Raw genomic sequence first — 27,836 nt, 5'->3', positions numbered from 1 at the left:
TGGTTGGGTCACGTGAGGAATATGCGCCATGCGGAACAGTTTACCTGAACATGATGTTCCAGCCGAGGCCATTTCGCGGTCGGATCACTGTTTGTGTTGATGGCAACAAGGTATTCACAGAGCCCGTCATTCTCTGGTATTCAGCAATACTTGTGTGAATGACATTTCTAAATATGAATGCAAAAACAACTTAATTAAATGGGGATGGAAGAGGATGAGCTTTTGGCCTTTCGAGAGCGCTGGAAGCAGGAGTTAGAGAAAAGCACAGACAAAGAGAGATATTTTGGTCATCTCAGTGACAGTTCATCTGTTCACCAAAGCACTAGCTTTTGGGAGAAGCAGAGCAATGCGTCCCAGCAAACTCAGCCCGCGTCAAAAGAGCAGCCGGAGTATGTGTCGATCGCCGAGGGTTTGTTAGACGGGAGAAGTAGTCCACTGCTAGACAGAATCGAGCAAGAGAGAACGCGCAGGAAACGCGCTCCCGACAGCGACGCGCTCAACACACACGCGCCCCCCAAAAAAGAAAACAAGCGCCAGAAACTGCTTGAGCAGTTCCTTCAGGACCTGGTAAGGCTCCTGTTATGTAGCTGTTTATGATATTTACTGTGATTGTCTTAATAATAAACCCGGATATTATGTGTTTACTTTAGAATGAAGTGAATGACATCCCATTCTTTGACGTGGAGTTGCCCTATGAGCTAGCGCTAAAGATTTTCCACTTCCTGGGCAGAACTGATCTAGGACGATGTGCTCAGGTAAATATAAATCAGTGCATAAATGTCCATTCTATTCTGTTATACATGATTTTCACTGACATAGGAATTGCAGCGACACAACCTTAGAGGGATAGTTCACCCCAAAATAGTTCACCCTCAGGTTGTCCCAATTAAGAATTTCTTTCTTCTGCTGAACACAAAAGAAGATATTTTAAAGTATGTTGGTAACCAGACAGTTGACTTTCATAGTAGGGAATAAATACTATGGAAGTGCAAGATGTGGGTGCCGTCAACTGTCTGGTTACCATTTTCATTTTTGGGTGAACTATCCCTTTAAAGGATTATATATATATATATATATATATAGATAGATGATAGATAGATAAGGTCCAAATTGCAGTTTCAATGCACTTCTAAAGACTACACGATCCCAGTCGAGGAACAAGGGTCTTATCTAGCGAAACAATCTGTCATTTTGTAAAAAGAAATCAAAATGTATATACTTTTTAACCACGAATGCTCATCTTGCACGTCCACGACTTCACACATTATGTAATCACATTTGGAAAGTACTGGAAAATTATATTATATTCAGAGAATATTTCGGTTTCTCACTGCCACAAAGCAACACATTTGCTGTAATTGCCATCCAAATACTTTATGGATGTCTTGTGACATTTATTTAAGTGGTTAATATTCTCTTCTCTGCTTTTGTGTCAGGTGAGTAAATCCTGGAAGGTGCTGGCTGAGGATGAGGTCCTGTGGCGTAGATTGTGTCTGGATGAAGGTTTTCACAATGGGGCAAGTATCTCTGACTCCCCCTGCTGGAAGAGCACGCTCAGAGACTGCCGCAACACAGAGAACGGGGTGAAGTCAAACTGGAAGGTCAGCACCATGCCATTACGGTCCCAGAATTCATGCTACATAATGAATTTATAACTATAATTATAAAAGTAATTTAATTTGTCGTTAAAATACGTTTGTTTAAATGTTTAAACTGTTTAAATGAACAGAATCGTGTTGGATCCATTCGTCACCTGCAGTACGAGTTAGGAAAGGTGTTGTGTGATGTCAGTTCCTGTGCTGGCCTTGTTATCGCTGGGTGTGTATTACTAAGGCGCATATAATTAATAAGCTGTATGTTTTCAGTTATCCAAACAGTACTGGTCCTATAATCATTGTGTGCATCCGTTCTATACAGTTACACCTCTGGTGATGTCCGTCTGTGGGACACGCTTCACTGGGACAAATCATACCTGCACCCCACACATTCCATCAGAGATGAAACCCCTGCCCCTTATGTTAGTCACGTACGCGTCAATAAGACTGTAGCCACAGCTGCTTATGAGAATGGTAAGAGATCTTTACTTTTTTTACCACCTTCTTTTTGCTGAAAGGATAACACATTTCCTTTAAAAAAAAATATATATATATATATAAAAAAAAAATCTATTACACATCTTACACTTCTTTGTTGCTATTAGTAAACTACATTAGTTAGCAAGAACTAGCAATGAAAAAATACTTCTAAAGCATTTAATAATCTTAGTTAATGTTAGTATTTTTAACACACACCAAGTGAAAAATGCAACAAATGCAATTAAAATATATATCACCATACATCCTCAGTTCCACATCATTACGTTAAGTATTGCTAAAGTTTTTTTGTTTTCTAAAATGTTATGTTTGTAATTGTATATGCTAATATGAAATGATATAATTAAAATCCACTAATTTGCATACATTTCCACAACAGAAATTTGAACACATTGAACAGATTCTAATTCTTGTTTAATTTTTTTTGACATATTAGATGTATACAGAGGGGATTGTGGATATCTCCATTTTATTGCTCCCTTGATTGATTATCACTGCTAATTGAACTAAGTTCATAATTTACGCAGTCATTTAACTGAACTGAATCAACACTGAATTGACTTCAGCTGAATAATGACACTATTGTCTTTTTTAGAGCTGCTTTACAGCAGAATTAAATCATTAAATTATTATTTTCCTGTTTATCACTGTAAAGCTGCTTTGAGACAATATGTATGGTATAAAGCACTATATAAATAATGCAACGACTCCATAAATCACCATGTTTTTAGGAAGAACATTTTGTATACACCTAGGCGAAGCAGACCCTTCTGTAAAAACCTTTAGAATGTGAATAGGAAGATTTGGTGTATGTAAGTACTGTTGAAGTGGAAATTTCTGAGAAATCCACAGACACAAATAGATAAAGTGCAATAAATAAACACTTAAAAGTGTATTTTGTATGTTTTCTTTTCACTAGTCTGAATTTATTTTATATGTAAATAAAGATTAATACTGAAACAAGTGTATTACTCACTATTAGTTAATAATGGTTAATGCATGAACTGACTTTAACTAGACTTTTAACTGAAATTGTAATTCTGATAATACATTTTGTTGTGTATGTTTAGGGTGTGTAGATGTGTGGAGCACTGAAACCGGTCTTGAGCCCATTCACCGGTACCAGCACCTCCGTAGGGTTCATGCACTGGATCTAAGTCCTGACAGTCCTGCTTTGGCCTCTGCATCAGGACCAGAAGTGCGGGTGGACGCACCAGATGAGAAGGGGTACTGGAAATCACGATGTCTCGTTCAGTTATCAAAGCCTGTAAGTCTAATCTGAGACGTGCAGAGCAGATGCCAACCATAGTAACAGTTGATAAAATGAGTCATGCATGTGGGTGATTTTGGCACCAGCAAGGCATTCCATAGAATTAAGTTGTTTGATGCTTCCACAACTCACACAGAATAGTGCATAAGCACTAACCAGTCATGTATTCATCAGAGAAACTGTGTTTTTCAGGTAGATGGGGTATTGGTGGTGCCAGGGAGACGGGACTTCCCTTTGGTCACAGCATGGGCAGGAGAGAGCGTTTACCTGCTGGATTCCAGATGGAAGGAAGAACAAGAGCCAAAAGTTCTTCACTTTGTGTACGACCATCCAGTGACCTGTGTGGATGTGTCATCCTGCAGAGCCGTCCTGGGGATCAAGAGCTGCGGATGGGGCATGAATGACGGAGGCAACAAGGTATCTGTGTCCAGAATCCTGAAAAAAATGTCAAAAAATAAAAAAAATAGAACTGCTTTCAACATTGATAATTATAAGAAATGCTTCTTGAGCAGTAAATTGGCATATTAGAATGATTTCTGAAGAATCATGTGACACTGAAGACTGGAGTAATGATTCTGAAAATTCAGCTTTGATCACAGGAATAAATTACACTGTAAAATTACACTGTAAAATCTTAAATGTTCAAATTCTAATAATATTTCACAATATTACTTTTTTCAGATAAATACAGCTATAGTGTGCATAAAAAGCTTCGGTAACACTTTTCAATAAGGTTTCATTAGTTAACATTAGTTTACTACATTAATTAACGTTAACTAATAATGAACTGCACTTCTACAGCATTTATTCTTCAGTTAATTTAATTTAATGTTTAATTTAATCTGTAATTTAACCTTTGCTAATGTTAATTTCAACATTTACTAATACATTATTGAAATCACATGTTGTATTTGTTAACATTAGTTAATGCCCTGTGAAATAACATGAACAAATAATTAGACTAATGTTAACAAATGAAACCTTATTGTAAACTGTTACCGGAACATCTTTCCGGAACATAAAAAAAATCTAATTAAAAATTAATTAGTCTAATCGACTAATCAAAAGTCTCAGGCATGTTAATACCCCCCACCAAAATGGTTTTAAGTCAGTTGTTTATATCTTTTGCTGTAGTGTGTCAGTATGAAATATCAGTTTACATTTCCAAACATTCTTTTTGCCATTAATTGTAATAATCCAGTGAAATTTGTGTATGCACAAGGAGTCTGAAAACAGCCGGTATGATCTGATCTCACCATCATTGAGTCCGTCTGTGATTACATGAAGAAACAGAAAAAACTGAGACAGACTAAATCCAGAAGAACTGCGGGAACGTCTCCAAGATGCTTGAAGAAACCTTTGCAGGAAGGTTTCTTCAAGCATCTGGGAGACGTTCCCGCAGTTCTTCTGGATTTAGTCTGTCTCAGTTTTTTTCTGTTTCTTCATATATATATATATATAGTGCTGTCAATCGATATATATTTTTTAATCGGATTAATCACTTTTGTTGTGTGATTAATCGCGATTAATTGCACACTTATCGTGAAATTAAGCATACTCCATTTATCTTGTTTGACACATTAATTTGCTTTAAAACATTGTTTTTGCCTTTATTGCAATGCGATAGTATAGAGTCGACAGAAAGCAAAGTGGGAGATAGAGAGGGGGAGGGGATCAGGACTCAAACTTGTGTCGCCGATGCTTATTTGCGCTAAATGTCAGAGCACTGCCCGTGAGGATATCGGCTCCGACAAAACGACCTTCTTTTGTTGCCTGACCTCACCAAGCACTCTTATTTTTCAATACCATTCTGTTATGCAATGCCACTTTTCATAATCAAATCAATTTATAAAAAATTTAATCAAGTCCCACCATACATTTTTTCCGTTGAATATCTTATTGTCAATGTAGGAAACTAATGGGGCAAATCTTGCTGTGCCATATACAGGTTTGAGAGGCCACGTCTGATAAATGATTGGCTATTTTTACAGATGGAGGCAAATTTCATTTCCTTCTGAATTTCCCATTTTAAGCTGCATTTTATTTGCATATCCATTCTGATTGGTTAATTTATGCATCAGAGGAGACATTAGGTTTTCGAGATTTGATTTTTTTAAGCAGTCTCTTACCAGAGTAATCTCTTACTAAAACAAAATTTGATTAGATTATTTTTTGTGTTTTTAGTTTTATATAAAATATATACAGTTTTTTTTTGGGCTTACATGCTTTGACCACTAAGTCACACCACCACATGATGTCAACAAGTGCGGTCTGGTGATCTCATGTGGCCGATCCCTGTTGTTTACATAATTTGAGCCCACTTGTGAAGTGCATTGTGACCGTATTCCCAAAGTCGCAATGAATAAAAAGTTGCTCTGTGCTCATGTTATTATCTTAGGAATAGACCAGTTACTTTAATTAACACAAAATTGGGTCCCAATGCTTCTCCCAAGAGTCCCTAGTTTGTTTCTAACTCTAGCGTGCCGTATATGGTCCAAAGCAGTGTTATTTTAGTATCACTAATCACTCTTATAAAGGTTCCAAAAGGGGATTTTCACAGCGATGCCATTGAAGAACCATTTTTGTTCCCCAAAGAACCTTAAAAGAACCATTATCTAAAAAATCGAAAGAACCTTTTGTGGAATTGAAAGGTTCCTTGGATGTTAAAGTAATATGTTGAGTAATAAAAAGTCATCTCTGCGACACTTTTACATTTAAAATCCCTCAATTCTCGCAATCTCTGAAAAGCCAAGCCATTGTTGATTCTTGTTTTATTACGAGCTCTGTTCGTTTTTTGTGCTAGCAGACGTTAGATCCTCTGCGTCCCCCGGAGGTTGGAGATTTAGCGCTTCATGTCAACCTTTCTTGCTCGTGGTGACAACTAACCTGTGCCACCCAACATGCATTAAAGTAGCCGGAGCAACTTTTCTCCAGTTATGGATATAGATGAGACGAGATGCACATGGACGAGTGACGCAAGTACGCAATTTCGCATGTAAATCTTATAAATAATAGGCTTACTGTTACCATAGTGAATCATAGTGAATGATGGTGTATTGACTTTTGAATTTGGTTAATTTTTAACAAAAAAGTTATATAGTGCACCTTTAATATTTTTAAATTAGATTTTCTCTTTTAATTTGAATATAAGTTAGTTTTAATATTTTTTTTGTTTTGGTGTTGTTTAAAAAAAAGTATATAGTTTTTATTAAGTTTTAGTTTGTTCATTTTATTTTATTTCTTCAACTTAAACTAAACAAAAATGAGAAATGTTGGCTTGGCATCTAGCTAGAATAGTAATACAGATAAATGGCTAGAAATAAGCCTATCTTTATACAGTTTATTTTATTTCAGTTAATGTTTTATTTACAGTAATGAACATAGTTTTTATTGTTTCAGTAAACGATAATAATAACCCTGGTGCAAAGTTCCTCCAGAGCTTTGAGTTTGAGCCCGTGCAGTCTTGTACTCGTACTCTCCTGATTAAAAGCCCGAACATCATGTGAAAATAGACCTTAAAATAAACCTCTCCAAATCACAATAGCCCCCCCTGCAAGTCCCCAGCGTATTAATGCAACCGTTTAAATAGACAGCATTCATGTCTAGGGGGGAGATCAGTGCTCGAGGGGGAGGGATGGGTTTTCTCAGGGGAAACTGGTAGTTTTTCAGTGAAGCGAAAGGCGTACATGTTGACAGTAATCAGATGAGTGCTTGATAGATGGATGCAGATGGTGTCCTGTTGTATCACACAATGCTTTGGCTCTCTTTCTCCACTGACATCACCCCCATTTAAACACTCTCATTAACCAAGCGGGCACCGGGGCGGCCATTTAGAGTGAGCCGAGAGTTTGAACGACAGGACAGTTTGTCAAAGTCAGCCTCTAGTGGACTGTTTGTTTCACTCTTTAATGGAAGGTGTTACAAGAATATTTCTTGTTGCACATCTTGCACTAATTTTTGACAAACTAATTTTTGTATCCCCTAACAAAGAAGTGTGCACTTTAAAAAAAAAGAAGTATAATCACCTTTTATGTTTAAGTAATTTCAACTTAAATTATGTTAAACTGACTTAAATTAGTTGAATCTTGTATAACTTATAAAAAAAACTTATTTTGATGAGTTAAAGCAATGTGAAACATGTTTTCCACCTTTAGTTTTTACAGTGTGGTGGAATCAAAGTCTTTATTTGTTGCATACTTAAACGCACAGTACACAGGCAGTGCGATGCTTGATTGTGATGTATAAACGTAAAGAAAATTTGTTATAAGAATATAGAAAAAAGTTATGAATCATGTGACACTGAAGACTGGAGTAAATGATTTTCCAATAGAAAGCAGTTATTTTAAATTGTAATAATATTTTACAAAATTACTGTAATGCAGTCTTTGTGAGCACAAGATACTTTTTTAAAAACATTTTTGTGTACGTTAATTATGTGTTCTCAAACCACTTGTCTATCAAGGCTAATGTGTTGTTTTCCACAGACATTTACTATCATTCTACTAACTAAGATGTGGACATTTTTCCCACTTTATCTGGCACTAGCACATTTAGCAGGAATCATACTCATTTGTTTCATGTTGTGTCACTCCTCTGTGAATACTCTACAAGTTTCCATTCGATTCATGATTAGCACCTTTCGCATCCGTGTGTAATGTCATGTCTGTCAGCCGTGTTGCATGTTGACAGGATTTTCAGACTGTGAGAGGGAAGTCAGACGTGCCAGAACTGACGCTGGTGAATCCAAGGTGTTTGTGTGTTATTAAATGAGAAGACATATGCCTCATTAAAACTTGTCAAAAACAAAGGAGGCAAATGGAGTAACAGAGTGAGTCATACATCATGTTTTGGTGTTTATTTCTGAACTTGAGCACTATTTGGTCTTTTGAATTACTATTATTACCACTGCACGTCTATGATTACATGTAATGATTAGGATGAGATTGGGATCTTAGCAGTTTTTACCAAGATGTCTAGAGTAGACACTTTTACATGTTTCAATCTGTATTGGTTTGCTTATCTCTAGCTGCTATATTTAGTGTAGGCCTATGTGCTAGTCAAGTGTGTTATTTTAGCTTTCTGTTGTAATCATCTTTGTTTTTAAGCTGGAAGACTGGAAGCTCTGGGCATCTGTTGTGTATGTGTGTGTTTGAAGCACTGACCCAGACAGACACACACACACACACACACACACACACACACACACACACACACACACACACACACACACACACACACACACACACACACACACACGCAGATCATGCTGGCAAACCCTGAGGCGCCACTTTCATGTTTAACAGCCAGATAGGCTGGTGAAAATGTGGCACACTGTTGCACCTCCAGGTGCTGAAAATCAGAGACATGCAGTGTCTCGTGAGATCAGTATGAATCTGATTAACATCTCCACTCTGATCGAATTTCTGGAAGATAAAAGAGATAGAAAATGTATAATTATACCAAATATCAGGGGACGCACTACAAATGTAAATGATTTGATGATTTTTTTTATGTATTTAACAGTTTTATTGTCTTTTTATTTTTATTTGATTTAAAATTATTTTTATTTGATTTTATATCTCTTTCATCCAGTAAGCAAAGTGCTATATATGCTTCATTGAAGGTACCAAGGCTTATTTTGAATTTTATTTAAACTATTGTAGAAATAAAAAATTTGTTAAGGAAAAGAATTGTTTATTTACATGCTTGAAGCATTTTAAAATTATTTTTCATTTTATTATTTACTATTTTATATATATATATATATATATATATATATATATATATATATATATATATATATATATATATATATATATATATATATATATATATATAAAATAGTACATAATAAATAAATAAATATATATATATATATATATATATTATTTATTTATTTATTTATTTATTTATTTATTTTTAAATAGATAAACAAACAATTACCAACCGCTAAGTTATTGATCACAAAAAGACAAGAAAGAGAAAGTTTCTGTGGATATAACAACATATATATATATACAGTGCAATGCATAAGTGAATACACCCATGCTAAAGTTGACTAAAAAGAGGAATAAAAAATCATATTTTGGAAATTGAACGTAATGCCTTAATTAAAAAAATTAGGAAAAATCCAACCTTTAAGGACACCAATTTTCTTTGTGAATGAATAATGTATCGTAAATAAATAAATGTTCTTCCTTAAGATACATGGTGCATAAGTGAGTACACCCCTATGTTAAATTCCCATAGAGGCAGGCAGATTTTTATTTTAAAGTATTTTTTTTAGGATACTATGCATCCTGATAAAGTTCCCTTGGCCTTTGGAATTAAAATAGCCCCACATCATCACATAGCCTTCACCATACCTAGAGATTGGCATGGGGTACTTTCCATAAGATCATCTCTCAATGCAAATCAAACTAGCTTTTAGGCTAACTGAAATAAAACCATGCCAATCTCTAGGTATGGTGAAGGCTATGTGATGATGTGGGGCTATTTTAATTCCAAAGGCCAAGGGAACTTTATCAGGATGCATAGTATCCTAAAAAAAATACTTTAAAATAAAAATCTGCCTGCCTCTATGGGAATTTAACATAGGGGTGTACTCACTTATGCACCATGTATTTTAAGGAAGAACATTTATTTATTTACGATACATTATTCATTCTCAAAGAAAATTGGTGTCGTTAAAGGTTGGATTTTTCCTAATTTTTTAAATTAAGGCATTAAGTTCAATTTCCAAAATATGATTTTTTATTCCTCTTTTTAGTCAACTTCAGCATGGGTGTATTCACTTATGCACTGCACTGTATATATATATATATATATATATATATGTATATGTGTGTAAATTGTTGTTATAATAAAATCTTATAACATTTCATAAGATTGCGCAAATTTTTTTTCGGTAACAATTTAGTTAAGGGTCCAATTCTCACTATTAACTTGTTGCTTCTTATCATGCATATTACTAGGATATTGGCTGTTTTTTAGTATTTATAAAGCACATATCAATGCCTTATTCTGCATAACCATATTCTACATCCCTTAAAGGGATAGTTCACCCAAAAATGAAAATTAGCCCATGATTTACTCACCCTCAAGCCATCATAGGTGTACAGTATATGACATTCTTCTTTCAGACGAATACAATTGGAGTTTTAAAAACTGTCCTGGCTCTTCCAAGCTTTATAATGGCAGTGCATGGCCGTTTAAGTTTTGAAGTCCATAAAAGTGCATCTATCCATGATAAAAGTGCTCCACACGACTCCGGGGGGTTAAAGGACTTCTGAAGTGAAGCGATGCGTTCGTGTAAGAAAAATATCCATATTTAAAACTTTATCGACTAAAATAACTAGTTTCCGGCATACAGCCGTATGCATCGATTTACGGCAAAAGAGTAACACTCGAACTTGACGCACAAAGTAATGACGAACGCAGAAACACAGAGGATAGAGCAAAACAAATTACGAATTAGAAGTCTAAAATGACAATTTTTAAAGAGAAATGTGGGAGGAGCTTGAGTTTGTTGCCCAGCCCTGTTTGTTTGATCCGCGAGAGGCGTCAAAGCTTACACTACTCCTACATCCTCCATCATACATCTTCAAGAGTTGCTCTTGTGGCGTAAGTCGACTTGTGTAGGCCGTCTGTCGGACGCTAGTTATTTTAGTCGATAAAGTTTAAATACGGATATTTTTTCTTACACAAAGGCATTGCTTCACTTCAGAAGGCCTTTATTAACCCCCCAGAGCCGTGTGGAACACTTTTATCATGAATGGATGCGCTTTGATGGACTTCAAAAAATATACAGCTGATCACTGCCATTATAAAGCTTGGAAGAGCCAGGACATTTTTTTATATAACTCAGATTGTATTCGTCTGAAAGAAGAATGTCTTATACACCTGGGATGACTTGAGGGTGAGTAAATCATGGGCTAATTTTCATTTTTGGGTGAACTAACCCTTTATAATCCTATAATACCTAAACTTAACAACTACCTTACTAACTATTAATACGCAGTAATTATGAGTTGTATGCAAAAGTTGTAGTTAATTGTTAGTTAATAGTGAGAATTGGACCCTAATTTAAAGTGTGACCAAAGCTTCAACAGTCACAATACAAAAACATATTCTGTTATAGAAAATTTTAAATACCAAATGTATTCTTTACTTTAATACATTCCTATGAGATTTTATAAGTCTGTAAGATTTGTATTGTTTTAGATAGAAGTATCTTCTGCTCACCAAGGATTTATTTATTTGATCAATAATACAGTAAAACAGTAATATTGTGAAATATTATTACAATTCAAAATAATAATTTTGTCTTTTAATATATTTAAAAATGTATTACTGTAGTGGCAAAGCTGTATTTTCAGCATCACCACTCAACTCTTCAGTCACATGATTCTTAAAAAATTATTCTAACATTTCTTAATATTATCAATGTTGAAAACAGTTGTGCTGCGTAATGTTTTTGTGGAAACCGTGATACTTTTTTTTCAGGATTCTGTGATGAATAGAAAGAACCGGCATTTACATGAAAAACAAAGTTTTTGTAACTTTAAAAATACCTTCACTCCGTCCTTGCTGAATAAAATTATGAATTTATTTATTACAACCTGACCCCAAACTTTTGAACAGTAGTGCACATTTTAATAAATTGAAAATTGTGTATTTTCACATGGCAAACTTTAATTTTGATGCATGTAAAGTGATGTGTATATGAAAATGCTATTTTTGAAATGTACTCAACCCCAACGCAGCAGCTAAATCATTGTTTACTTGTGTAAACGTCTCCATAACCTCCTGAATCCTGTAATGATGAATAAATCCCCGACATAATCCCAGTAGTCTGTCTTCCCGCCTGCGACATATGCACTCATCGCGGATTCATTCTAATCAGCTTTCCTCCTCAAGTCTTTACATATTGTAGCTTTACACATTGGAAGCTTTACTCGTGTCTTGATGACAAACTCCTATTGGCTGTCATTTTTGGGTCCTCTCAAGGATTTTGGCTGGCAGCACGGTGGCTCGCAATTAAGTGTGTCTGGCCCAAACTGAAGGCACTAAACAGCTGGCATGAGCTCAAATCTGACATCATGCAGTTCTTCTCTTCTCCCTCTTTTGTTTAACATCTCTATCTGTTGCCTCAAAGTTTGCGTCCAATTTGGCCCGTGCCGTTGTCTGTCCTTTGCTCACTGTTTAAATGGCAGCTGATGCAATCAGTTAACCAGTCTCTTTTTTAGGATTGAATTACCTCAGAGACAGTTTAATGTGAGCGGATTAGTCGAAAGCTTCAGATGTTTTAAAGCACCTGCAGGAGACTCACGGTACAATGGTTCATAATCGACCATTGAACACTTTTTTTGTTTCTCTGTGGTCTTCACAAGAAGTGAGTGTCAGAGTTTAAAGTTTAAAAGACCTGCTTCCCGTAGGAAATATATAAATGCACACATAAATGCTTTAAAGTATCAATGCGCTATTGTGAGAATTGCATATTGATACCTGATTGCATTTGCACTACCCTATTTACACTTTGCTTTTAAAGTTTATATCTTATTTCTATTTATGCACCCATAAACATGTGGTTGGTCACATTGCATGTTTAAAGACAGCTTATTATAACATCACAAAACGACAGACGCTTAGCTCATGAATATCTGTAAAAATGTATTTGTGCATTTTCAAGGCGAAACTAAATGGAAACCAATTACATTCACTTTCAATTGCACAATGATTTTCTGTTTTGGTCATGGCAAGAAATAAATGACTCACTTTAAATGACACCTTTGGCTAAAGTAGGAGTACACTAATGCTTACAAGTTTGGGGTTGGTAAGACCTTTTAATGCTTTTGAAAGAAACCTCTTATGCTCACTGAATAAGACTTCATTTATTTGATCAAAAACACAGTAATATTGCAGTTTATAACAATAATAATAATAAAAAAAATCTATTTGAATATATTTTTTAAATGTAATTTATTCCTGTGATCAAAGCTGAATTGTCAGCATCATTACTCCAGTCTTCAGTGTCACATACTTCAGAAATCATTCTGATCATAATATCATGATTTTCTGCTCAAGAAACATTTATTATTATTATTATTATTATTATAAATGTTGAAAACCGTTGTGCCACTTAATATTATTAAGTTCATTATTAATATTACTATATTGAAACGGATATATTTTCTATTTTCATGATTTTTTTGTTAAAGAGTAGAAAGTTAAAATGAACAGCATTTATTTCATTTGTTAAATAAATGTATTATTTTCTTATTAAAAAATTGCTTAGTGACACCAAAATTCTGAACGGTATAGTGTAATTCAGTGGAACATCAATTCTCTTTAGATAAAGCATCTGCATAAGTGAGAATCTTAAAAAAGCTAAAATGCCAGTTAAACAGGTTGGTTCTGTTGGTTTATACTGATTGTTTACCTGAAGTGTTAAAAGTGTGTTAGAAGTTCAGAAAGGCATGCAAGACTTCAGAAATGTGTTATCTGGCATCTGTGGATGCAAGCTGTGGGCCTGACATTTGAACCTTAGCAGGTGTTACTGCACAATCCTGCCAGTTTTACAATCTATCTTCCATCTCACCAGGAGCAATCATCCTCTCTCCTCAGATTCAGGTGTACAGCCTGGAGACCAGCCAGTGTGAGCTGACCGTGGGGAACTCGGCGGGAGACTTCACCTGCGTCAACCTGAGAGACAGCCCTCCTCACCTGCTGGTGTGTGGGAACAAAGACAGGCGGTACGACACACTCGCAAACATGTGTACCTCATCTATCACTGTTACGTTCACACACACACACACATGCGTTTCTGTCTACTGTCTGGCAAATTAAAGCCTCCTGTGGCTTGAGTTTCTTAAACGCTGAGAGTTTGATGAGTTCCGACGGAATAGTAGCATTTCTCATTTACACCTGCAGCTGGTGTGAATTCAGTTTTTTATTTTTTTTTAGGTTGTATTGCATTTTTCTAATGCAACTAGTTGTTCATGTGAGACAGGTTTGATGTGTGTTCATCTCATTCCCAACTCTCACCCCCCTGTAGGAGCATGCTTTGCATAATTACAATGATGCCTATTTTTATGACCATTAAAGGGATAGTTCACCCCCAAATTTTAATTTTGTCATCATTTACTCACCCTCAAGTTGTTCCAAACCTGTTTGCGTTTCTTCTCTTGAACACAAAAGAAGATATTTTGAAGAATGTTGGTAATCAAACAGTTGACGGAAGCCATTGACTTCCATTGTAGGAAAAAAAAATACTATGGAAGTTCCGTCAACTTTCTGACAACCAACATTCTTCAAAATATCTTCTTTTGTGTTTTTTATCTTTTTTTTTTTTATCAATAACTTACATACAGTACAACATGTTTACTATAAAGTAGAAATGTTACAGACCAAAATCATGTAATACTTGACAAATGACAAAAGTCGCCAAGTTTCGTACCGTTGCATAATTTATTAACACAAATAAATAATTTTCTTTTAATTCAAACGAATCTAACGTTTCACCCCAAAAAACTATAATTTAATATTGTCATTATAGGAATATGCTGAATTTTTATTGACACTTTAGAAATTTTTGCTAAAAATGAATCTACCTGGGCGCTGCCGCGTTTGCATGCATGCAATTTTTTTTTTACGTTCTATAGCAATTTATTCACATTCTATTCACTTTTCCGAGAAGGTAATTGGAAATTCCAATTAAAAGGCAAATTTAGACTCATCTAGAGAGTATAAACGAAATGATGTGATTAAGGGGGCAAAATAAATCAGCCTTCGAATCTCCCACATGTGCACCAAAGCTCAATGTATCTGGAACTTGTGCGCTAACCACTAGGCCACAGCTCTGGGAACATACTTTTTTTTTTTTTATGTGTTGGTTCATTGTCTACTGGCCACATACAGCAGATTTGGACAGTTTAATAGATTTGCATTATATATACAAGATTAAAGCACTTAGAATAAAACACTCCTAATTATTTCCAAAGTGGAAAAACTTTTTCCCTCCACAGCTGTGGTCCTTTCAAAGCACGACAAGCACTCTGTCTTGCTCTCAACTATTTTTGGCTTACCTTGAAAATCATTTTACGGAAAAGCATCTGAAAAGCTCAGGCACTTATAGAAGTGGGAATGGGAATAATGAAAGCTCTCGGTTTGAAAGGATGGTGTTATTGTCAGCGGTGCATCACCGAGGGCTATTGATTTAGTGGACAAAGAGATGTTGGAGACGAGGAGAGATGCGGTACATCTGGCCAGCGGACTCAATACAGAACCTCGAACGCGGTCCACATCTGATGCTTGTGTCTCAATTAGTCTTTGCCGAATAAAGAGCCATTTCATTGACACTTGTGACAGCGGGAGCGCTACTTTGGCAGGTGGAGATGCTTGGCAGGTCTTTGTAAATAAATTCCAACTGCATCTTCGCTCAGACACTATATAGAGTGCCAAGAGGGAGGGCATGATGTCTCTCTGGCCAGCTGCGGTGTCTTTTAAAACATCCCTTTTTTGTGTCTTTCTCTGTCTGTCTTTCCACGGTTCCGACAAAGCAAAAGCTCTCACCTTTTGTTCGTCTTTGATGAATGAACGAAGCGAAACAGTCCTTGGAGTGTCATTTTGGCTGTAATGATTTGACCCCATCTGATTCATCTGCGGGCAAAACACCAAACAGCTCTGAGGAAATGAGGGCTCGGGTCCTGCCCTTTATTAGCGTGGCCAAAGGCCAGGACCTAATGCATCAGTTCTGCTTTCCAATTTGTTCAGCCTCAGTGCTGCGGAGAGAGAGGAATCTCTGTTTGTGTTGTTGTGCCTGATTGGATCTGCCTGGACAGACATCTGAACAGGAAGTGTACACAGATAGGAGCCATAAGTGATTGGTATGTACAGATAGGAGCCATAAGTGATTGGTATGTTCAGCTCCACGCATGGAAATTTCGAACAGATTGATGATGGCTGTTGCTTTTTTTTAGAAACCGAAACAATGAAAAATTCACATGCTAATTAATATAGTGCATTAGTGTCAACCAAGTGGCAACCTTCAAATCCCTCCATTGAATCCAGCACGGAAGGGACTTTACTACAGTAATTCATCAACTGGCCGCTAGAGACAGGCTCCAAAAGAGAGTCAATCCCATAAACCCCATGTTGAAATACCCAACTTTACAGCAGAAAAAAAAAAAATGTTTACAGCCTGGTACAAAAAGTGGTTTTGGTCTGTATAGCTAATTTTGCCCTTCATGACAACTGTGAGGGGCGTGATTTTTTTTTATAACTCATCCGTTTAAATAATATTAAGCCTTAAAGTTCTGCATAATTAAGGGCGTGGCCACTTGAGTGACAGGTGGATTGCGCTGCTGTCACTATTAGCCGTTTGTCTGCTGTCTGTTAGCCGTCACGTCACCTCAGCTAATCCCGCCTCTTTGCCCATTTTCGGTTATCCGAGAGTGACGCGCTGCCAAGATGGCGACTGTCGGCTCCGCCCACTTTGGGCTTCAAAAATGCTCTTCAGAAACCTACAGGTGACGTCACGGACGCTATGTCCATATTTTTTTTACAGTCTATGGTGTCGACCCACTTTTTCAGTTGTATTGGTTCCAGATCTATTTTTTCCCCATAGGGATTTATTAAAAGTTTTTAGTTAAAGCATTATAAGCCATGAACCAACCTAACCAGCTACAAAGTGAATCGCAACATTACAAACTTTTATTTGAAGCAAAAACATATCTGAAAATCGGAAAAAACTTAATGGCTATAAGGAGGTAAAGAACTACAATCCCATGAAGCATTGCGAATGACATTATCACAGTGTTGAAATATTAAACTTAAAGTTGTTAAGTTGGATAGCATCAACAAAAGTGGTCTCACTTTACAATAAGATTATATTTATAATAATATTAATTATATTTTAATTATTATAATTCACTTTAATTATTTAAGGTTTAAAGTTGGTATGAAATCAAAATTGAACCTTTTTATTTTGTTAGCGAACATTACTAGTCTTAAACAATTAATCCATGCAAGTTATTCCACAAAAAAAAAAAAAAGTCTTTTTAATCAAAATCTGAAAATGTACTTCCCCTCTGGAAAGTATGGAAGCTTGTTTTCGCCACGGAATAAAACAATTTAAAAGATAATTGTTACTTTTTATTTTTTTTCTCAGAATTGTTAGATATAAGCAGGTTTATATCTTGCAATTCTAACTATGACACACAATTGCGACTTTATATTACGCAATTCTGGCTTTATAACTCACAATAGCTACTTTATATCATGCAATTATTATAAGTCAGAATTGCGACATTGATTTTTTTAGTTTTTATTCTGTGGTGGAAACAAGCTTTTAAGCTCTATAACTTTAATCAAAGATCCAAAAGTTTCACTAGCTAAATCTATTATCAGTGACCCTTTCTCTCTCTTTTTCACTTTTTTTCTTTTATTTTCTACATATATTTTTTCTCTTTCAATACATTCTACTTAGATTTACTGTGTTTGTTTTAAAAAAGAAAGTGTTAAGAAAAAAAAAAGTAATTTTTTTTGGATTCTATTGTTATGTTGAAGCTACAATTGAAGATTGTACACCTGAGATTTTGTTTCACTAAATATGATGATGATGATGATGATGCAGCCCTTGTGTGTTATGTGTGTACATATGCTTGTCATGGCCGTGAGTGTCCTGTTGTCTTTTTGCTCACGGTTGGTGGCATTGGATGTGGCTGAGAATAATATTCTTGATTAATTGAACGAAGCCTGTCTGCTGACAGCTCAGTGAAACTAGATCTTGTTTTAGCTTTAGATTTATGGCCGCTGCAACCTGCCAGTAAATATATTACAGCCTCATACAACAATAAATGCTTCGATGAAATTAAAACAGTTCAGTAGATAGGCACATCCACATAATTACTCACAGCATTAAATCCTGCTTGGCTATGCATTAACGATTCATTGTGACTAATATCTTTTGTCCTCCAAGTGTTTTTTTTTGGTCCAGGCAAAATTTAATTTTGTCGATTATCTTTTGGAAAGCACCAGCATGGAGTCATTCTTTGGCTGCCTTCGGTACCATTAAAGAGGACAGATGGAATTGAGCTCCTTTGGGCCTGTAAAAGTAATTTCTTTATACCAGCTACTAATGTCATCTCACAGTGGTGCTCTGTTAGAGGGAGAGAGCTGTCATATTGCAATTTCTCGAACACATTAGTCTTGCCTAGTCAGACTTTGACTAAAGTATGGTCCACTTTGCAGTTTATTCTGGCCAAGATCCGACCATTTTGAGACTGTGGGACACATAATGCTTACCATAGTTCATTTTCTTTTCAGTTTAGAGATGGGTTTTTCTAAAAAAGGTTATTACAATAGTTAATATATTATAGATAATATATTACCAGTATATAAATATTACAATAATAGGACAATGTGTGGAAAAAATCATTCAAATAATTGCACAGCATGCTTAAAGGGTTAGTTCACCCCAACATGAAAATTCTGTCATTATTTATTCTAGGGATGCACCGATGTGAAAATTGTGGCCGATACCGATAACCGATATTAATATTGCTGTTATGGCCGATACCGATATTTACCGATGTCGATATCTCTGTATAGAAAACAAATTTTAATGATTATCAAATAAAGAGCTATTTTCCAAAACACTTTTTTTTTTTTTTTACTTTAGAAATTACTGATATTGGGCACCTTTACCTGTATGCAAAATATGTCACACATACGACACACATGCATTATATTGCATTGCATATAATGTGTGCTAGTCAACTTGTCTAAAATTAAGAAAACCTTAGAAAAAAAAAAAAAAAACAGGAACATTGTGTACAATTAAGATAGGCTACTTAATTTATTATTCCAATATCCAAATATGATACTAAATACCACAGGGAAAAGGGCTTATATTTGTGACGTGCTGTCTTTGCGTTTGAACACTGCGCATTTTAAACAGGACACGCATTAGCTGAATAAATGTTAGCCAATACAAACCTATTTATAGAAAACAGTTGATAATGAATAGACAGGAGTCCAATAATAGCATAACGAATCACTTATTCTAAAAATAATAACAAGTAGGCTATAAGACGAATCCGACATATGGGCTGTGTTAACAGTAAAATGTCCGTCATTTAACGAATTTTAAAAACACGGATGGATGATACAAAATGCTTTCTGACATTTTGATAGAAAAAAAAACAAGAACAAAATTTAAACTTAGCCCGTCAGTCTTCTCTCTCTGTGTGCGCGCATCCGTGTTTGTGAGGGAGAGCTCGCGCAGCACTGATGCAATAGCCTACTTTTTAATCCATAAGTAACGAACGCGCTAGTTTTCATACAAAATAAATATGTAACATAATTAGGTAGGCTACTTTAGTTATTATTAACACAATACCGTAACACATGAAGGCTACGTTTCTCAACACTGAGAATTAATAAATAAACGCCTGTTTCTCCACTCGCGCTTATCAGTAATCCACAAATCACACATGCTGTCACTTTTGAGAAAAATCTAATTCGAACAGGTATCAAATATCAAGCAATATATTCAAATATCTACGAGTCAAAAAACGATCAATCAAAAATGTGTCATGAAGAGGGAAAAAACATAACTGCGTTAACAATGTTACTGACGGGACAGTTCTCTGTTACGCACGTCTGAACGCGGCACTAAAGACCGCTTTAAAACTTTCACAGAGACCTCAAACTGAAAGCACAAAGCCTGTCTTTAAATTTAATTTCGTTTTGTATTAATTGTTTCTTCATTTTGATCAATGTTTCATCAAAAATAAATAAGAAGTAAATATTAGAAAATATTTAATCAGGACATGGAGGCGACGGCGCCTGAACTGAAGCGCGTCTCAAATGAACCGAAACCTACCTGCCTCACAGACCTGAGACATAGAAAGCTTGAAACATCTATTTTTAAACAGAACAATTCAAAACGAAAGAAAACAGACTGTTCTCTGCTTATGTCATCTGTATGAAATGTGTATTTCTCTCAGCCTCGTTCACTACTGCTAAGATCGCGAGTCAGCATCGTCAACTTCATCTTCAACTTCACACGTCAAATATCGGCCTGTTCACATCGGCCCTATTTTGACATCGGAACGATACCGATGTGTAAAAAAAATGACCATATCGGCCGATATTCGGCGGCCGATATATCGTGCACCCCTAATTTATTCACAGCTTGGCTTGCTTAGTTGGAGACATTAAATTTAACATTTAATTTAATATTCAACAATAATATTGATCTGCCTGCATTGACACTATTATACAAGAACTGAACTGATATGGACGATGACATCACGGTTTACTCCAGAGCGGCTATATATGAATGAACTAAATTGATAACTTTTTTACAACAAAAATGAAACATCACTGAACTTACTTAAGCTGGACTGTGATGCTATTTTCTTCTGGAAACAAACTTTTTTGCATTATTTTCCTGTTATCTCTGTAAAACTGCTTTGAAACAATCTGTATTGTAAAAAGCGCTATATAAATAAATATGACTTGACTTGACCCTCAAGTTTTTCCAAACCTGTATGAATTTCTTTCTTCTGCTGAACACAAATGAAGATATTTTGATGAATATGGGTAACCAAACAGCAGTTAAATGGGCCCCATTGACTTTCATAGTACGGAAAAAAAGGGTCCCATCAACTGTTTGGCTACTGACATTCTTCAAAATATCTTCTTTTGTGTTCTACAGAAGAAAGAAATTCATTCAAGTTTGGAACAACTTGAAGGTAAGTAAATGATTGTAACATAGTTAGAGGTTGTGGGAAGAAGGAGGCGGGAACCAGCGAACATTCAACAACTTTTAATAAAATAAATAAACACATACAAAAACAAAAGTAAAGACGGCAGCCCCTCTCGGACAACTGCTGCCACACATAATAAAACGGAAACAAAAATCCAGGCCTGGCCTCTCTCATCCTTCACTGTCGCCGCTCCTCCGTGAGAGCCCTCAGCCTCGTCCTGCTCGCCACAATGATTTTTTAGACAACAATTTTTAAGTGAACTATTCCTTTAATATAATGTACTGTTTTGAATATATTTTGCTTGCTACTAAATGCTCAGAGTATCCTAGAAGTCAGCCAATCAGAATCAGATCCATTCAGAACTTGCACAGTGGCCGTTCACACAAAACGTGTTTTTCCATTCCACTGCTCTATACTTTTCCATGGTTTTTCAATGAAAACGAGCTAGACGGACGTCTTTGACCGTTGCGCTCGGGAATCTCGTCTTTTGCAGCGTCTCATGTATGAGCTTTTCGTTCCACTGACCTGTGTCACACGTTTTAACAGCAAAAATGCGATCTGTGTGAACCGGCCCTTTGTGTACAGTGTGCACCAGACAGACCAAAAAAAAAACTGAATTTCGATTTTTCGCATTTAATAAAAAGGTAACACTTTATTTTGATGGTCCCTTTTTAACATTCTGTTGACTTTAACTTTGCAACTACATGTCAACTAACTCTCATTAGAGTATTAGTAGACTCTGCTTAATATCTGTTAACTTTTTATTGTGATTGTCCTCCAACAGACATTCTACTAACTATAAGTAACTTTGCAACTACATGTCAACTTATTCTAACCCTAACCCTACCAGTCTACTAATACTCTACTAAAACTCTAATGAGAGTTAGTAGACATGTAGGTGCAATGTTACTTATAGTCAACGGAATGTGTAAAAGGGACCATCAAATAAAGTGAAACCAAAAAATAATAATCCAAAATAGTATTTCTGATATCAAATATGAAATTTAATTGGTGTAATGCTAAAGACATGAAAGAAGCACCATCCTCAAATACCAGGATGAGTGGTCAGCGTTGCCATTGATGACGACCATTACCTCGGAATGCCTTGACTGACTGATCAGAATCAAATATTTCAGAGAGCCATGTAATACATCACATGTATTGGCACATAAAATCTCAACATTTGCACTTTTTTATAATCGTACTGAACCCTATCGCAATTTTTTTTTAATTTCGATTAATCATGCACCCCTATCAAACAGTCTGTGCATGGACTACTCTCACTTATTAAAGTGGAAATCAGATTACTTAATAATGTAAACTTGACTGACTGCTTCATTTGCACTTTAAGTGTAATGTTTTTGAAGCTGTAATGACATCCAGTTGTTTCTCTTTTCCAGAGTGAGAGTGTTTGACTTGCGTACTGGCTCGTCTGTCGTCTCTTTGTATGCCCATCACATGGGCGTGACCACCGTCCAGGCAGATGATTGGAAGGTTGTGAGCGGAGGCGGCGAGGGATTGGTCAGTGTGTGGGAGATGAGGATAGGAGTCAAACTATGGGAAATGCACAACAGGTGAGAATGTTTGAACGCTTCAGATAAAAGCCTCTGCCAAATGCATAAATGGAAATAATAATTTATGTGGATAAGAATAATTTAATCCAAAAAAAGCCTGATCATCCATACAGATACGCAAAATAAATGATCAACATGATAAAACCTTTGCAGAAAAACCTGTGGTATACAATCTATGCCTTCGGTCATCTGATTGATTTTAGCAAGTACTTTTAGTATTATTGTAAAGAAAAGTCCACCATCAGGTCGTGGTTCACGTGTCTTTTTGCTGTGAAATCTTTACAGATTTGTATAAAGTAAACGTAAGAATAACTTTTCTATTGCCTGTAATATTTCAAGATGAACACTTTTTTTTGCCTGATTATCCATACCTCATTTTTTAGAAAAGTCATTAAAATGTAAAAATCAAATATGACACATCGGGCTCTTAAAGGAATGTTTGTTTGTACATCTCTCAATCATCATTACGTTTTACCCGCCACAATAAAAACTACAGAGCTTTGATCATAAAACTAAGCATTTAAAAATCATCTTGCTAAGAAATATTATTTGGAGATATAGTGACAACTGATATTTATATGCATTTTATTTAAGTAGACACTCTGCTGTTCTGTTATAAAGAACTCACTGATTTACATTACAAACTATGAGAATTTCATCTTACATTCTGGCCACAAAAATATCAGCAATATTGCATATTTTTGCTTAGTTCGGGCCTCTGAATAAAATAGTTTTTTCCTCGTTAAAGGGTCATTTCACCCATTTGAACATTGTTTTTTATTTAAAGTGGGTCATATATGTAGTCGAAATGTAAAATAATTTTTGAATTTGGTGCCTTCGTGACCGAGAAAAGACAAAAAATAACTTCAGAACGCATTTGTATGAAAGACAACAACTCCCACAATGCACCACATTGCACAGCTCCGCAAGCCACTCCCACTAATCCAGAAAGCGCATATCTGCCTATAAGAGAAATCACTCTTCCGTCTACAAGGCTAGCTACTACCAGAGCTTGAAATTCATTTCACATTCACACAAAATGTCTAGTTAGTTGGCGAACTCATATAGTGCATTACTCCTCGTTTGTATTTCTTTCGAAAAGGTGAATTATTGCATGGTACCTGGATGTTCAGTCAGAACATATGCGGTGCGAAACTAGGATAGTTCACAACACAAACGTCCGTGTCCTCGTCTGATTCAGAGATTTCGTCCTGGAGAAATTGTCATCGTTGAAATTCTTTGCCGCAGACGGACTCTATCTCTGTGTTCGTAGCGGTTCGTAGCTGCATAGTGAGATCATCGGCGCCACCAGTCCGCCCTAACTCGAGCCAGTCCGGGCTCCTCGTCCGCGGCAGGCAGGTCTTCTGCCTCGGCTGCTCTTCGCTATAATGCGGCTTGTAAAGGTAGCCACAAACACCTGATTCAAGCATCAGACTTCCGAAATCCTCTTCTTCTATATCATATTGAGCACTCTCCTCCGCTATTGTCATAACTTTACATCTGTCTCCACAGCGCCTGTTAGCTTAGCTTCAAACAAGATGGAGGATATTGCTTTCAGTTTCAGAGAGTAAAGTCCCACCCACTGATCTGTAATAGGTCTGTAGCGTGAGCGCGCCCCACCCTGGGAAAGATGAGAAACTAGTGTCTGTAGTCTTAACAGAAATCCCCCCCTCTAACACTTCCTCCTACAATGACGCAAAATGACGATTTTTGCGTCATTGTAGGAGGAAGTGTAAGAGGTAAATAACAGATTTCTCCCGTCTCAGGGGAAAATTAGAGAGTGTTGCACGACCATTCAATAGTATGACTGGGTTTCTAACAATGCAAAGCTTAATGCAAATGGGTGAAGTGTCCCTTTAAGTATGAGCTCCATTTTCTCCTATATCATACTATATGAGCCATAATAGCATGATGTATCAAATATGATACATATGCAAACTTCTTTTTAAATAAATTGTTCGATAAACTGTTCCATAAAAAAAAAAAAAGATTTGGTAACACTTTAGTTAAGGTTTTTCCAATTCTCACTATTAACTAGTTGCTTATTAGCATGCATATTTCTAGGATATTGGCTGTTTGTTAGTACTTATAAAGTTCATTTTAAAGGTGCTCTAAGCGATGCTGGGTGACGTCACTTCTTGTTGACGTTCGAAGTATTGTCAAACAAAACGGAGGCTAGCTCGATCCTGCCTCCTCCTCATCCCGTCCCCTCCTCCTCCCTTCCATGCTTCCTGAAACAGTCTTGAACCATTTAGAAAAACCAAAGTGGATTTACCCACCTGTCCAGCAGAAACAGAGCCTCCTGAATGTCGGATTGGAAGCCCTTCTGCCGGCGGACTTCTCGCCACCTTTTGAACGCTTTTCCGATGTAAATTCGGGACTTTGCGTTCCTTCTCCTTTTCCCTATTCTTTGTTATTTGTTCATCGGAACGTCGTCTCTTTGGTCGTGTTTCGGCCATATCAAAATTCTCAAGAATATGAGATGCACGCGCACTAACCCCCCAACCCCCACCCCCAAATCATTCTGGTCGGTTATTGGCTGGAACACTGTTATGTTTCGTGGCCAAGGCTGGGCAAGTTTTTCTTGCCGTTTGTGGAGCCTGGGCTGTCTACAGAGACCGCGTTTTTAAGTGTGTTCAGGGGACAGGCAGCTAGCGGATAGTGAGGAGATGTTTGCTGTATGTGACAAAAAAAGTTTTGGCCTAAAAAACGCGTGACATCGCTTAGAGCACCTTTAATGCCTTATTTTGCATGACCATTTTCTACGCCCCTTAAAGGACAAGTTCGGTATTTTACACTTAAAGCCCTGTTTACAGATCGTTTCTGATGAAATAGAACGGTTAAGATTAAAATGTGGACACATGCTGCTGTCCCGAGAATTTTAGGTTTATTTCGCTTTCCCCCCCCACCTACACAATGGCAGCCTATGGGCACTGGAACAATCCTTCATAAAACGCATTAAACTTTCGTTTACAAAGACGTGAAACTCACCGAGTGGTCAGGGGTGTTCAATGATATGCTCACAAAAAAATCGACAAAACTGTGGACCTATTTTTCCAAACGTCTCACACCCGTAGATTCTTCCGTTGAAAGCTTGAATAATAGACACTCCAGCCCAGTTGGTGGCGATAATGCACCTTTGCCAATTACAAGCAAACCACTGGCATTTCATTGAATACACAGAAGAAGCAGAAGAAGAAGCGGCGGAGTAATACCGTACCGCACACAGCACATTCAATACAAGTCAATGGAGTTGGACAAAAACTACGATAAAACCTGTTGGAAAGCATCTTTTGCAGCGATTTTTGTGTGAGCATATCAGTGGACACCCCTGACCACTCGGTGAGTTTCAAGTCTTTGTAATCGAAAGTTTAATGCGTTTTAGGAAGGATTGTTCCAGTGCCCATAGGCTGCCATTGTGTAGGTGGGGGGGAGAAGCAAAATAAACCTAAAATTCTCGGGACAGCAGCATGTGTCCACATTTTTATCTCAACCGTTCTATTTCATCAGAAACGATCTGTAAACAGGGCTTTAAGTGTAAAATACCGAACTTGTCCTTTAAGCTACACTGTGTAGGATTTACTCCCATCTAGCGGTGAAATTGTATATAACTATCAACTGAATGTTACTTTCTAGCTCCTCCCATTCCGAAGGCGTTTTAACTCCTACGGTGGCCGTATTATTTCAAATCTCACCCTCGCATTCGTCACGGTGCCACTGCGTGTAAAAACGTGAAAGGCGAAGCTTGTATGTCCCTCTTTGTCTAATGTATTTTCAAGATGGATGCGCAACATGGCTTCCGCCATTCGAGCGACTCGCTCTTATGTATTCTAAATGGCAGATTATACACTTACGAGAATACTTAATTAGTTGGTTAAAGTGATTACACATTAATGAGAACGTATAATTTTGAAATAATGTGTTTTTTGCTAAAAATCAACTTAAAATATTACACAGTGTAGCTTTAATCCTACCCAATACCTAAACTTAACAACTACCTTACTAACTATTAATAAGCAGTAATTAATTTATTGAGGCAAAAGTCGTAGTTAATATTTAGATAATAGTGAGAATTGGACCCTAACCTAAAGTGTGATCAAAGATTTTTCTGACTATTATTTCCTATGTCAGGCTTTACATGGTTAAGATCATCATTGTTTTCAAAAGCAGAACTGCATTGCGGCCACATAATTGTTCTGTCTGTAAACAGGCACCCGGTTCGCCACATACGGTTCAACAGCAGCACTCTGGTGACGGCCAACATCCCTGATGAGAAGAGCCCTCGCGGGGCTTGTATCACAGACGATGACCTCACCGCTCACCGCAGGTAAACACAGATATCACATTCTGTTGTGTTATCTTTGCTATTGGTTTTCCATCTGTTTATTTTGCACTTTTATTACTTCTTTAGATACAGAGGGCTGATCTGTCACTACGACTTCTCAATGGACTCATCTACACAGGACCACATTCTGCCCATCTGTAGGTCCAACTACATCGAGTCCTCGGGCTACAGCTATAACATTGGCTTGGCGGTGCCTTATGACATACTGAGTGGCCCTTAGATTGGCATCTGATACGCTGTGCTTTTAAGGCAAGTTGGACTGGGAAGATTGCCATTGGATTTGCTATTTTAAGATAATCTGGGCTCATATTCCTTAAAACTATTTCTTTATTTAATCATAATTTGTGTAATTTCAAAACTTTGTTTGGATGACACATTAAGATGTGTTTGAGGACTAGTATTAATTAATTCTAGGTCTTTTTATATATCTATTGTATCATGTTCTGTCCTTGCAGTTTAGTATACAATACTATTAAATCATCATCTGAGATGAAATACAAATCATACAAAATTACGTTCCAGTGGTTTTAATGCTCTCTAATTCAACACACAAAATACACAATCCTTCAAATGTTTGAGACTCTTATGCTCACCTAGACAACATTTATTTGATCGAAAGTAAAAGTACAGTCAAATACAGTATTCTAATATTTTTTTATATTGTAATATATTTAAAAATGTAATTTATTCATGTGATGCAAAGCTGAATTTTCAGCATCATTACTCCAGTCTTCAGTGTCACATGATCCTCAGAAATCATTGTAATATGCTGATTTC

The 27,836-nt window shown here is 36.5% G+C and overlaps 1 protein-coding gene across 1 annotated transcript; it reads left to right on the top strand.

Annotated features, from left to right (window-relative positions):
- Nucleotides 1–27,566, top strand: fbxw8 (F-box and WD repeat domain containing 8). Its single transcript, XM_081367252.1, has 11 exons — nt 1–567; nt 651–755; nt 1,437–1,601; nt 1,730–1,818; nt 1,918–2,069; nt 3,164–3,360; nt 3,556–3,780; nt 13,990–14,117; nt 22,541–22,714; nt 26,925–27,041; nt 27,126–27,566. The coding sequence occupies exons 1-11, from the start codon at nt 199–201 to the stop codon at nt 27,277–27,279; spliced, it is 1,875 nt and encodes a 624-aa protein (XP_081223378.1). The 5' UTR covers nt 1–198; the 3' UTR covers nt 27,280–27,566.
- The last annotated feature ends 270 nt before the right edge of the window (nt 27,567–27,836 follow it).

The sequence above is a fragment of the Scardinius erythrophthalmus genome (assembly GCF_964197995.2).
Source record: "Scardinius erythrophthalmus genome assembly, chromosome: 5".
In the NCBI taxonomy this organism is placed as follows: Eukaryota; Metazoa; Chordata; class Actinopteri; order Cypriniformes; family Leuciscidae; genus Scardinius; species Scardinius erythrophthalmus.
The sequence above is the reverse complement of the archived record's forward strand: the minus strand, read 5'-3'. Positions and strand labels throughout refer to the sequence as shown.